We start from the raw sequence: 12,937 nt of genomic DNA on the forward strand, positions 1-12,937 counted from the left end.
AGGGTATGTCAGCACCATGCAATCTCTTCACATGGGCTTCCTCCCATATTTCTGCTCTTTCCAGAACTACTTCTAATTTACCTGCTACATGTTCTCCTAAAACCTGTTACTTCCACTTTTGTGTTTCTAGATACACACATAATCTTAATCTACCTGAACACATCAAAGCCATTAATGGATCTCATCCTTACCCCACCATCATCTCACAACAGGAAAGCACTCAGTTAATTTATTAATGAGATATGAACTGGAGGAAGATGGTAATATTCCCCCCAAGTCAGAATACAGACCTACATCTTTGATTTCTGTTTAATTGTTCAATATATCATCTCATACTCCAGAGTGGATTTTAAGGAAATGGTTTCCTATTTCTTCTGTTTCTATGCACTTCTAGGAGAGAGTGGTACATTTAGATCTATGGAACAACTTCAGTTCTTCCTCAATGCAGATGTCCCTGCCCATCACCCATGTTTCCTTCTTGGGAAAAAATGGCAAGGCTCACAAGTTTCTCCCTTAAGTCACTTCAGGAATTTGACTGTTTACCTTTACATTAAAAAAAAAAAAAAAAAAAAAAAAAATCTGAAATCTGATAACTTCATCTGCCTTTTACAAGTACACATATATATGTTTGCAAAACCATACTGCAAAAAAGGGACATTTCAACAGAGACTGGTTAAAAGAAGAGCATGGAGACATAACTATTAGAAATTATCTAAGTCTGAAGCAGTGCCCGTATATAACCAACTCCTAAGAACCAGCTATTCAGATCAAATGCTGAATACCAAATGGAACCAAATACGTAAAGACAACTTTAGTTAACATTAAATGAAGTCATAAAACAATTATTGATTTATTAAAAATAGACATAAGCAGTTGGTACTACCTACTTGAAAACAAAACAAACAAAACCAACTGGTTTTTGACTAAACCTTCTATACTAACTTATTAACTGAACATAGTTCCAAGAGTTATTTAATTAAAGAAAGTGATCTTCAGTCAATGAAGCAGGCATGACTGCACAATACTGTCACCATCATGTTTACAGAAACTCCAGTACATAATATGTTTGTATCACCTACATTTTGAAAAGTTCTAATGCACATTTGATGTTCAACAAAACATCAAACAACATGCTGTTGTAGGTGAGTTTTTGCCAGCCATACACAAAAGCACAGTGAACACTGCAACCTGCAATAATTAACTTGAGAGCCACACATATATATAGAGCATGGAAACTATTGCAATGTTTTTTTTCAGCAGCAGTAGGATTGATGTTTTGCTGTGGTAGCCTGGGGCGGGGGGGTCTGCACACATAGCAGCACATTTAAGCTGTGCTTTATTGGAGGTGGCCACCTGCTCTGGGTTCCCACCGCTGGGAGAGGAGAGGCACACCCTGAGCCATGCTACCTTTCTTTCCCTCAGCTCTGAGGAATCATGCACAAAAGTACAGAAATAGAATGTATTATTTCATGCTTTCTGAAAGGAAATTGTGTGAGCCAAGTATATAAAACACACAGTACTTCAATCACAGAAATTCACCAAAGGAAACGGTGAACAAGATCTTCAGGCTTCACACAGCTCCAGTGAATGATAAAGGGACTAAAGAACTATCACTTTCTTTTCACAGGAGAACAGCAGTTCTCAGACACAATGCAAAGTTTTCTATCCTGCAAAGCTACTGAAAATCCATAGTGACTGTAATGTCCAGGCCATTTCAGCAATCCCAAATGTAGAAAAGTGCATAACAGCACTTATGGCTCACCAACTCTGCAACAGCCTCTTGTTCTACCTGGGTGAAACAATCCCATTTTCATATAATCCTGATGTAATGATGTTTGTTTAGTGTGCACACACTGTAAATAGCAGATTGATACAGAGGGTGAGAGAGAACCAACCACCACTTCATATGAGAGAACCCTTCCTAAGAAAGCCCTCAGAAGAAAGAGCCTTCTGAACATGAGGGAAATGTTTCTCCAAAAACAAATCACTACTTAAATTTGGGTGTGTCTTTGTTCAGTAACCATTAGATATCATGTCTCATATTGTCCAAAGGGATGCTTTAGAAATACTACAGTGCTAATGTGACACAAGCAAAACATTAGGAGAAAAGAAAAGCAGCATGCTATGAAAAAAGCGTGAGTATCAAGATTATGTTTGGTCTACTTGAAAATTAAAATTCAGCATATTTAAAAAAAAATGCAATAAGCGAGAGTTTGAGAGACTGGATAACACCAGTTTGGATTAAAAGAATACCTCACATAATAAAGCATACTTGGTAATAAATGAGCTTGGTCATTTGAACATGAGAGAACAACAAAATTGAAGCTGCAAGTGGCCTCAAATACTTCACTTCTCAAATTGAACTTAAAAAGAAACTTTGAAACCAATTAATTGACAATTTAGACAAGTGTCTTGCATTTCTTTGGATACTAACAATGTTGTAATTTAATTTACAAAGATTTTTTTTCCCCTGTGCATGCACACTGTAAAGGGTATTTTCAAAGCAGTGCTCAAGATTTCAGTCATATCCCACTGGTTTAATGGAAAATGCATGGCTCAGCTTCCTTTTTGAGAGACTGGAAACGTATTTCACTCAGCTTTCTCATTGCACAACAACAAAGAAAGGATGCCAATAGAGGGGTACCAGTATGAAAAACTTCCAAGTTTCTATTTATTCTTTAAAACTCCATTGCCAAGTCAGAATAACCATTCACAGAGTGAGAGGGAGAGGGTCCCCTCCATGCTGTTCCTTCTCAGGCAATATCTGTGAAAGGCTAGGCTTTGCAGCATGTCTTATGACCAAAATCCATCATACCAGGCTGGACAGTGCCTCTTGAAGCTAACATACAGAAGACAGAAAGACAAAATAACCCGTGCAGATGTCCATTTTCTCTGGACTGTATAGCACAGTAGACATGAAGTATCATAGAGTCACAGAATGGTTGGGGTTGGAAGGGACCTCTGGAGATCATCTAGTCAAAGCCACCTGCTAAAGCAGATTCACCCAGAGCAAATTGCACAGGAATGCATCCAGGTGGGTTTTGAATGTCTCCAGAGAAGGAGACTCCACAGCCTCTCTGGACAGCCTGTTCCAGTGCTCTGGCACCCTCCCAGTAAAGAAGTTTCTCCTCATATTCAGATGGAACCTTCTGTGCTTCAGACTGTGCCCATTGCCCCTCATCCTATCGTTCGGCACCACTGAAAAGAGTCTGGACCCATCCTAGAGTTTCCTGGGTCATTCTTCTTGCCCTTTTTGAAGAGTGGATATAGTATCTTGTCTTGGATAAGATTTTCAAAACCACTGAAGTAATATAGAAACATTAATGAGTCCGAGGGAACCTCTGAAAAAACTCTCCCTAAGCACACATTCACTTTGTTTTGCTTTTTAATCTTTGCTTTTTAAACACAAAATGAGGGAAAACATGACTCTGCAATATGAAACAGAAGACCAGGATGGCACCAGAACTCATGTAATTTGGCTCCTCTGTGAGCTTGATGACCTTGAAATCTTTCTCCCAATGATAGATTTGACTGAATTGGTTGAGGGATTCAGTATTTATTAAGATGGACAGACAGACAACCCTACAATCATATAAGTCAGACTTGACCAATCAATCAACCCAATATGCAGGTGTGCTCAAAGCTGCATTTCTAAAGCCACCATATTTATGTAACTTCAGTGCTCCAACTGAAGAGCTAATATTCAAAATGCAAATACTTTTCAGGAGAATGGGAAAGTCAGATGTGATTGGATAGCAAATACTAAAACACAGCTAGAGAATTTCAGTTTTCACAGTATCCTATTTTAATTTTTTAGAGATCTGATTTGAGTGTGAGCACTAACAATTATGTTTTAAAATAATCACTTGAATTATCAAAACTAATTAGAAGAAACTAAAAATTCATAGTCTGATAGTTTAAACAAAACAAAAAAATGAAAAGAAGGAAAAGAAGGGCATAGGTTTCATGCACCTAGCTAGTTTTCTGTCTACCTGCACTACACAAGCACTTCCACAGCTACCATATTTGCATAGGGATCCTACTACAAATGAGGTTTGTTCTTAACACTTGGATTTCCCAGGTTCTGTCACCTAGTGAGCATGCATGGGCGCAGAGCACTGTGATGCTGGAAGCTATGGGATTCATTTGACACTACTGAGCATATGAGTCAAATCCTTGTCATTTACCAGACCCCTGGGGAAAAGCTTTGCCTACTGGGGCTGATGAACTGTGAGACTGGTTGGTGTGAATGTCCAGAAGTAGCAGCAGTGCAGAGGCATGGAAAGAACCCAACCCCTGTATATAAGAACAAGCATTGCAAACTATTCAGTGGATAATTTTAAACTGAGATGGGTGGAAAATACTCTTTCTCCTATTAGCTACATTGATTTAATGATTAGAGTGTCTCCATAAAATATATTCATATTTACTATCCTGTGTAAAGGTCATATACTCAACTACCATTCCTAAAACTGAACTTTTCCCACGGAAAACTCCCCTATCTTTTTGAAATGCTCCATTTTATTTGGTAGGTGAATACATTGAGTCAAGCCTGTCACTGTCCCTGCTACAATGAATACCATTTAAATCCTGTGCTTCAATACACATAAAGAAATATACCCTTCACCTGATGTATGTCCTTCAAGGCAACTGACCATATTTCAGCTCATCAATTTAATATGAAGTCAATTTAATTTTGCTTGACCAAAAATCAGTGGCTATTGTTCCAAAACATGCAATCATATCACAGTGCATTGCAATTGCTGGTTAAGTGGCTTAGTGTTACTGATAAGAGCCCACTCTGATGAGAACAAAGAGGACTGCCAGAATCCCTATGAAAAATTTTAAAAAGCTATTTTGCACACAACTTTCAGAATTGGTTTCCAATGCATGAGAGCAGAAGCTGCTCTGTGGATGAGCTGTCATAATCAAATCCTTAGAAAGAGATGAGAAATTAGCATATTATTCTTGATTTACTATCTCTTCATTTATGATTTCTAGTTAATACAGATCCACAAAGCCATGCCAAAGAGATACTAAAGGCCTAATTGTGCTATCCTAATTCAAGTAAAACCCTTACTCGAAGTCCTTTTGAAGCCCTTCTGCTTCTGACAACTCTTGCAATTTTTATTGCAAGCTTTGCAGTACTTGATGTTTTGCTTAACACCCCAGCTCCTGGAATTATACAAAATGCGAATCTCTTAATTTTCAATTTTAAAAGAAGTTTATCGCCTTCATGATTGCACAGAAAAACTTGCAAATGAGACTTTTAAAAAGCATCAAAAATAAAAGATGAAAGAGGATGATATTCTTAGACTTAGATATTTCTGAGCCGCACTGCATACTTATGGCTCACCAAAAGCCAACGAGACATAGCTGCATATTTTTACTTAACAGAAGTCCTGTTCTTATAACACTTAAGGTTGGGGATTTCTTTTCATGCTCATAAAGGTGTGTGAAATTTTGAGCCTACTCCCGATCATTGTGGGGGTAAGCAAAGGACCTCTTCTGCCATCCTCAGCTCCCATGCCAGTGGCCATAGGTTTGCTGAAGCGTCAACGGCAAAGTGAGATGCAAAGAACAGAAAATCTTACATTGACCACCCAACTGGTGTTGATTTTGCACCAACTGCCAAACTGGGACAAACTGTGTAGCCCAGTTCTTAAATTGCCTGCTCCAGAGTCTATGGTAAACTACACAGTGATCCTACAGGACAGCTGTAGCTCGGGGGCTGCTATCTGAAGAGCCTGGATGAAAAACAGGCAGCAAACTTTCCCTCCCACAATGGGTGCAAATCCCCAGGTTGCTTGTTAATGCTGAAACAGTGCGATGCTTGCTTTATTTCCCTCTTCCTCCTACCTCCTACTTTCCTTTTTAATTTTTTTTTTCCTCCTTACCTGGTACCTTTTGTTTATTCTGTAAGCTATTTGAGTCAGGAGTTGTCACTTCCTATGTGTTTATGCAGTGCCTTGCATGAAGGCTGACAGCTCTAGATGCCACTATAATCAAAGAGGGGGTGGGAGTTTTAATGCACTGAGGAAAATGAGGCATTCACCTACCACCGACATTCAATAGGCCTTGAGCACCTTTCTCCTCCTCTTTGAAAAATCTACATTTACAAATATAATAATTAAGATGTCTGTCATCACCAAAACATCTATTGTTAAAGTATGACACAGCCTCCAAGTAGGCAAAACCTGCATTTAGAGAAGAGTCACTAACAAACAGTATTTTTTTTTTTTTTCAGAACACCTAAGACCTCATTTATCTAAAATCATGCACAACATTATGCACCATACTTTCTGGAAGTATAATGTCTGTCTTGTATCATATATTACATTAGCTAGATATTTGTTGAGAAGCACACACTCTCACTTTAAACACTAACATTGTAGGTTTTTTAAAAGAGCATTTCCTATAAATAGAGATTTAAATGATCTTATTTAAGTATTGTAATCTTTAATTGAATTCAATACCTCTGCAAATGGAACAAACAAACTCTGACTGATTAGGTCATTTGCTTATATGGTATTTCAGATGTGCTGCTTTGCAGTAATCTAAGTTTTTTCATTAGGAATTGCTGTTCAGCTGCATATTTTCTTCAGTAAACTAATTAATGCTGGAAAGGTAACTTTTCTTCCTGTGCATTACAGTATGTCAATGTAGTTGACACTCTTGTAGAGGTTACATATAAATAAAAATCAGAAAAAAAAAAAAATTAAAGGACAAAAATGAAAGGGAATGCAGAAATTAAGAGGTGAGTGCCTTTATTGCTCCATGACCACAAGATAGAAAGTGATTACTTAGCACCCTGCAGGATGGACCCATGGGAGTCCTATGGGTCACTAGCACAGAAATTATTACATGCAGGTAGAATAAGAAAACAGGTATTAATGAGATAAGAAATTATGTCCTTAATGTGATTTAGGAGCTTCCTAGGTCTGAGTTTGTTGCAGGAATAACATAATATCCTGCAGATAAATTTCAGCTTTGACTTTGGGATGTTATCAATCTGTTCAAATCAAATCACAGACCTGACTGCAAACTGTGTTTCAGTGCAGTGCCTGACTAATTAAGTGTATATGACATAATGAATGACAACACAAATCCTACCAGGCAGAATGTTTAGATACAGCTGAAGTAAACCACTACAAGAAGGCCTCAGTTACAGAATCAGGATGACATTGTGCTGTAAAGGCATTAACACTGAATGCTATCCTCAGAAATTATTTCAGTTTCTTACATAGAGACATCTTCCAAACAAGTTGTTTCAAATGGGCTGCATCAAGGACTCACACCGACCAGGATAATAGGTGAGATTGATCTAAACCTCCAGCCTCATAACATGCTTTGGTGAGATGCTGTGCAACTCTGGACGCTCCTGGAGCTTGCCCAAGGTTCACGATGGTGGAACTTCAAAGACCAGGTGCTCACAGCATCGCAGAGTAGCCAGATCAGCCAGGACAGGACAGTTGCACTGAGGTCACTCTGCTCCAGTGGCAGCAAGGTGTTTAAAATAATTGTGTAGATACGTTGATAAAATCAATATGGGCCACACCTTACTTCAGGCACCAGTCTAGAAATGGAAGATCTTTGGAAGATCTTTTTGCCTAATCATCTGTTTCCCCTCTTCAGAAAAAATTACACCTCGCCATAGCTGTTAGCTGAAGAAACCTTTTTCTTCCTCAAAGATGCCATTGGAACACCTCAAAAAGAAAAATCTCAGTGGCCAGACATCCAAACAACTGAGTAAATCACACTGCAGAATATTCCTGGAAACTGAGGCTAACTGGCAAAGCAGCTATGCCAGTAAACTCCTATTGCCCACAGATTATGCAAGGTACCAACTGGGAATGCTCCCTGTGATGTCCTTCTTCCCAAATCATGTCTGGGAATTTCCTGAGGCAGTGGCAGAGGCCAAAATCATGCTGGGAACTGTTAGAGCAGTTTAACTTAGTTTAATTTTAATTTAGTAGCACTAATTTAGCCCAAGTTCTTCCATGTTGTAAGGCTGTCCTGCATTTATTAGATGCAAATCTTCCTCTGTGTAAATCTGATGAGGTCTTACATTCCATTGTCGCAAAATACTGAGATCAGAATAGCTGGATAATAAAGTGAGGCATACTTTTGATGCCCCGATCAAATTCCAACTGTGAGTTGAGGCTTTACACAGAAATGAGGCAATTTGACCTCAGCCTCCCAGTCTAATCAGCATGTTCTCCTCCATTCTTGAGAAAATTAACCTCATTCATCACATCGTGCTCCTGTTCCTCCCTATGGCTCATAACACTTTCTTTTCTCCTTTTCCTCCTTCTGGATCTCAGAGCACAGTTGTCATGGCTTGATGGCACAGTGGGCACACAAGCAAACATGTGAACCAAGTGAACACAGGAAAAGCTTTTAGCAGTGTGCCTTTTGTTTTGTTTTATAGACCGGATAAACATAAAAGAATCTTCTCTGCCACAGAAATGTCCGGGTAAGTTTTAGGTTTTTAAAGCATGAAGTCTGAATGCTGTTACTCAGGGTATCCACAAGACAGGGGTACTTAATTCACTCATGTGTTTTACCCCCTTCTTTTTCCGATATTTAAATTACCACACATTTTATGCAGAGATTCTGACAAAACCTGAAAGCTACTAAATATATCACTAAATTCATGAGATGCAAATAACCTCAACAAACAGTAAACAACAGCCTCTGACTTGGAGTTTGAGCCTCCCAGGGTACAGAGTGCTCTTAATTCCCTCTGTTCTCATTGCCTCTTATGAGGAATTCTGCCTGACAAGATAATAAATCGTGGGACTAGAGAAAGCACTAATTCTCTCTTTTCCAGCCTCCTCCAACTTTGTCTTCACACCTCCTTCCTGCTCCCTCTTTAAACTGGGTCTCTTTTCTCTATCTCATGGATAAAGTCATTACTTCATTTCATTATGTCTAATTCCAGACATCCTGCATTCCTATACCGAAAATAATCAGTATAAGCCATCTAAAGAAGAAAAAGTATTTAAAGATAGGCACTCTGATGAAGACGGATGACAGGGCAATAAAACTCAGCACAAGGAAAATCTGTAATTTTGTCTAACTTGGAAGAACATCAAAATCCTTACTTTCCCTCTAAATGCTGATCAACATCACATCCATGAGCCACGTATGGTACAGAACTTTTATCTATGATTCATGCATTTCTTCAACAGGAACGATTTCATCCGCAGAGTGAATGCAATATCGGAGCCACGCTCAAAGACGCGAAAATATTTGCAAAAGGCGAGGAAGCCAACTAACCTGACCAATAGGTTCTTTTGTCGGGGCCTTTCCTCTTCTAGCGGTGCTTGTGGCCAAAGTGGTGGTTGTTTCCATGACTGATGTGGACATCTCAGACTGCATCGCTGTGGCTGTGGACTCGGTTGTCATAGAGGAAGGCACTTCACCAACAAGTCTCACGTTTCCTTCTATCATGATGTTGGCATCATTTTCTGCTGCCATATTCAGAACTTTCAAGCCATTGTAGTAAAGACCAGAGAGCTGGCCTTGGAAAGGATGGCCACGTTCCTTGCCTCCAATTTTTATGGTTGCTTGGCTATTGAAGATTGTGAGCTGACGCCCTGTAAAGATAACATTATATACATGCAAAAATGTTGACTGTGAACACTATACTCTATGCGAGTGATAACAGAATTTCATGGGGTGAATAATGAGAGCAATAAACTATAAGAAAAGGATTTGACTCATAATTCATTGCTTTTTAATGAGGTGTCCATGAAATGCATAAATTTTCAGAGCATTTGCATTTTTCTTAGTTTATGACATTCTGGGATTTTTTTTTTTTTCTTTTTTTGCTAAAAGGCCAATCAAATATATTTGTAAATGTGTTTAGCAGTACAAATGATACCTCTCTCCCTTCTACCTGAAAGTAGTGTTAAACTTTTTGTTGTGTGTCAAGAATGCCACATTTCTAATTCCTTAAGATTACTTTTTTCTTCAAGTCTGCCAACATTTCAAAGCATTTTCCATGCAATACAGCATAGGACCTATAGCTTTAAGTATGTACATGTGAGTTTATGTATGTATAGACATATACAAATATGTATATACACACACAGAGTTTATATACATCCCAACAACTTCAGTGAATTTAGAAGAATGTTATGCAGTAATCTGTCATATCTCTATATAAAGTGGATAAAATATTTATACTTTTAATTAAATGTTTCCTTTTTGTATTTAAATGTTTGTTTTCCTTCAACATCCACACTGAAGAGAAACACATGGTTCACACTGAGTATCTCAGAGGCAGATTCAAAAATAAATGTCTGATTGGCTTTCAGCAAGGCTATCAATTAAAATAAAAGATTTTAGATGTAAAAGCGGCTTCAGAAATGATACACATACCGATGGAGAAATCATGGCACATTTCCATTAAACAGAGAAATCCTCAGCAACAGTACCACTCTTAGTAAATAGAATAGTCACTTTAGCAGATTGGTTTCTGCTCACAAAAAGCATGCACACAACTTTAAGTTCTGTTTTAATTAGTGTTTGTTCCAAAATCCCCTTAGAAGGTTGCAAACGTTAAAGGGACTTCATTTTGATTGGCAATTCATATTGCCCACTATTTAAGATACCTACAGTTTAAACAAATTTTTTTCAGGACCATAATGAAGATATCATAACTACATATATTTTTAGTTAATAATTTAGATGCTGGAACATGTAGTATAATCTATGAATGATTTATAATTTTTGGTTAATGTTTGCTATGAGTACCTTCATAGATTGAGTTAGTGGATTATATTTAACAGTCCCTTTAACCTTAAGTTAACAGGGTAAGATTATTAAACAGCTGGTACTTCTAGAAATGAATAGAAATTATTATACAAGGTATGCAAATATTACTCTATATTTTACTTTTTTAAAGTTGTTTTTAATTTAGTTTTACTGAAATTTATTTTTTATGTTTATTAGTCTTACAATGAAGTACTACTTGGTTATGTTCAAATTATTTTTTTATTTGAAGTTTTAATCAATGTTTTTTACCTTTGTCGAGTAGCCATTCATCAACTACTCGACCAAGTCGATATGGAATTCGCTGTCTAGCAATCGCCAGGCGCTCGTTATCATTGTTTCCTTTAAAGTTTAAAGAGACATTTCATTGGTTAAAATCTGTAAGGTCAAAGGTTAAAAGTTAATACTTAAAGCTTGAGCTATACAGTTGCCACATGATTTTTTGAAATTTGGAATTTTAAAAAGTGCTACCTAGAACATTTCATGGTTCAGACTTTTCATTCATTCATTTATTTTATTTTAGCAAACAAAATTATTCCTATGTTAATTGAAAATTAGAAATCTGCATTTGAGCTAGGTTATTAAACTTATGTTATAGACAGACCCAAAAAACAAATTTAAACATCATCGAATGGCTTTACAGAAAATGATCATTGACCTCAGGGTTTTGTCTTTTTTGATGTTTCTTATTAACTAGTTAAACATGTTCAGGTGAAACAGGTTTAAGTTTTCAAAAGACATCCAACCTCTCACTCCAGGTTAGTCATTTAAAGAACACAACTCTTAATCACCACCTAAGGCACACTTCTGCTGTCTAGAAATAGACCTGCCATAACTTGTTTCCTAGTCAGAAAAAAATATATTTGTATTTGCTTCATTTAAACAAATTCCAGAGATTCAAATACATGGTACAGAACAGACCAGGGTATTCACCCTTTGTACATTCTCATAGGACATGTTGACAACATCTTGAAGGAACACCAAGGCTTTGACAAAAGTGACTTGCTGAAAGGTAGCCTGGTTATGAAATATGGAAGTACTTTAAAATTTAGCAAGAGGCCATCTGTAGTGGGGTTTCATAAATTAAGAACTGCCCAGATCTCAACAATGCAAAACACAAGCTTGTCGTATTTGCAAACCATATCTATCCTCAGCCTGTGCAGACACCTTTGACTTCTTTAAATAAAACAATGAGATAAAGTAAGGCTAGTACTGAGAGTAAAATACCCATCAACAAGGAATACTTAGCAAATCACTTTAAATAACTATTTCTAATTATAGGTTTTTGTGTTTGAATGATATAGCTGTAATCCCTGAGAAAACCATCCATACATTAGTGTTTTCTTATTTTAGACCAACAATACCTTTTTCTTCCATTGTATTGGTTCATATTAGTAAAGAACCTGAGAGATAAGAAGAGCCAGATGAGTAAAAAGCAGTCATTCCTAATTCAGGTCCAAATCCAAAGTCAAATGTGCATACTGTTTTTGACTTCAACCAGAAATGAACTGAGTCCTGTATCTGCAGTGAAAATGGTAAGTACAGGATACCATAGCTCATGTAGTGCTCAGAAACATATTTTCTTGAGCTAGCAAGATCCTACTGCTAGTTATGAAACCAAGGTATTATCCAAATTCAGAAAATCAATGTTCTAGTTTGTCAGACAATCATCCCCCTATCAGTATCACCAGTCAGAACAGTGTTGCAGGGAAGGATCAGTACTGTAACCCGCAGAAACAGCAAGAACAGCAGCTTCTGTGCCAAAAAACATGGTGGTTTTATGCCGATACATATCCTGCAGTGACACGAACTGCTACGCTCCATGCTTCCTGTCTCCCTCACTTGGTTTAGCATGCACATAGTTCACTATGCCAGAAGCTGATCTATTTTCTTTTGAGAGGATGTGTTTTCCTATCCACTTCCCAATACGAAATCATAGAATGGTTTGTGTTGCAGGGACCTTTGAAGATCATCTACTACAAGCCCCCTGTCATGGGCAGGAACATCTTCCACTACATCATGTTTCTCAAAGCCCCATTCAACTCAATCCTGAACGCTTCCAATGATGTGGCATCCACAGCTTCTCTGGGCAAATATGCTATGTGGACTTCTATATGTGTGTCAATATTAAAAATTGCATAGGTGTATATATAAA

The 12,937-nt window shown here is 37.6% G+C and overlaps 1 protein-coding gene across 25 annotated transcripts in view; it reads right to left on the minus strand.

Annotated features, from left to right (window-relative positions):
- Positions 1-12,937, minus strand: part of NRXN1 (neurexin 1) — a gene marked incomplete at both ends in the record, with an annotated part of 724,694 nt that overhangs the window by 89,136 nt on the left and 622,621 nt on the right. For 17 of the 25 annotated variants that reach the window (XM_080342494.1, XM_080342493.1, XM_080342492.1 and 14 more), the window contains 2 exons: positions 9,283-9,602; positions 11,035-11,124. In XM_080342494.1, coding sequence (XP_080198620.1) covers positions 9,283-9,602; positions 11,035-11,124 — 410 coding nt within the window. The remainder of the gene's footprint in view (positions 1-9,282; positions 9,603-11,034; positions 11,125-12,937) is intronic. The other 8 variants (XM_080342501.1, XM_080342500.1, XM_080342497.1 and 5 more) reach the window with 2 other exon arrangements.

This window comes from Nesoenas mayeri (assembly GCF_963082525.1).
Source record: "Nesoenas mayeri genome assembly, chromosome: 3".
Taxonomy (NCBI): Eukaryota; Metazoa; Chordata; class Aves; order Columbiformes; family Columbidae; genus Nesoenas; species Nesoenas mayeri.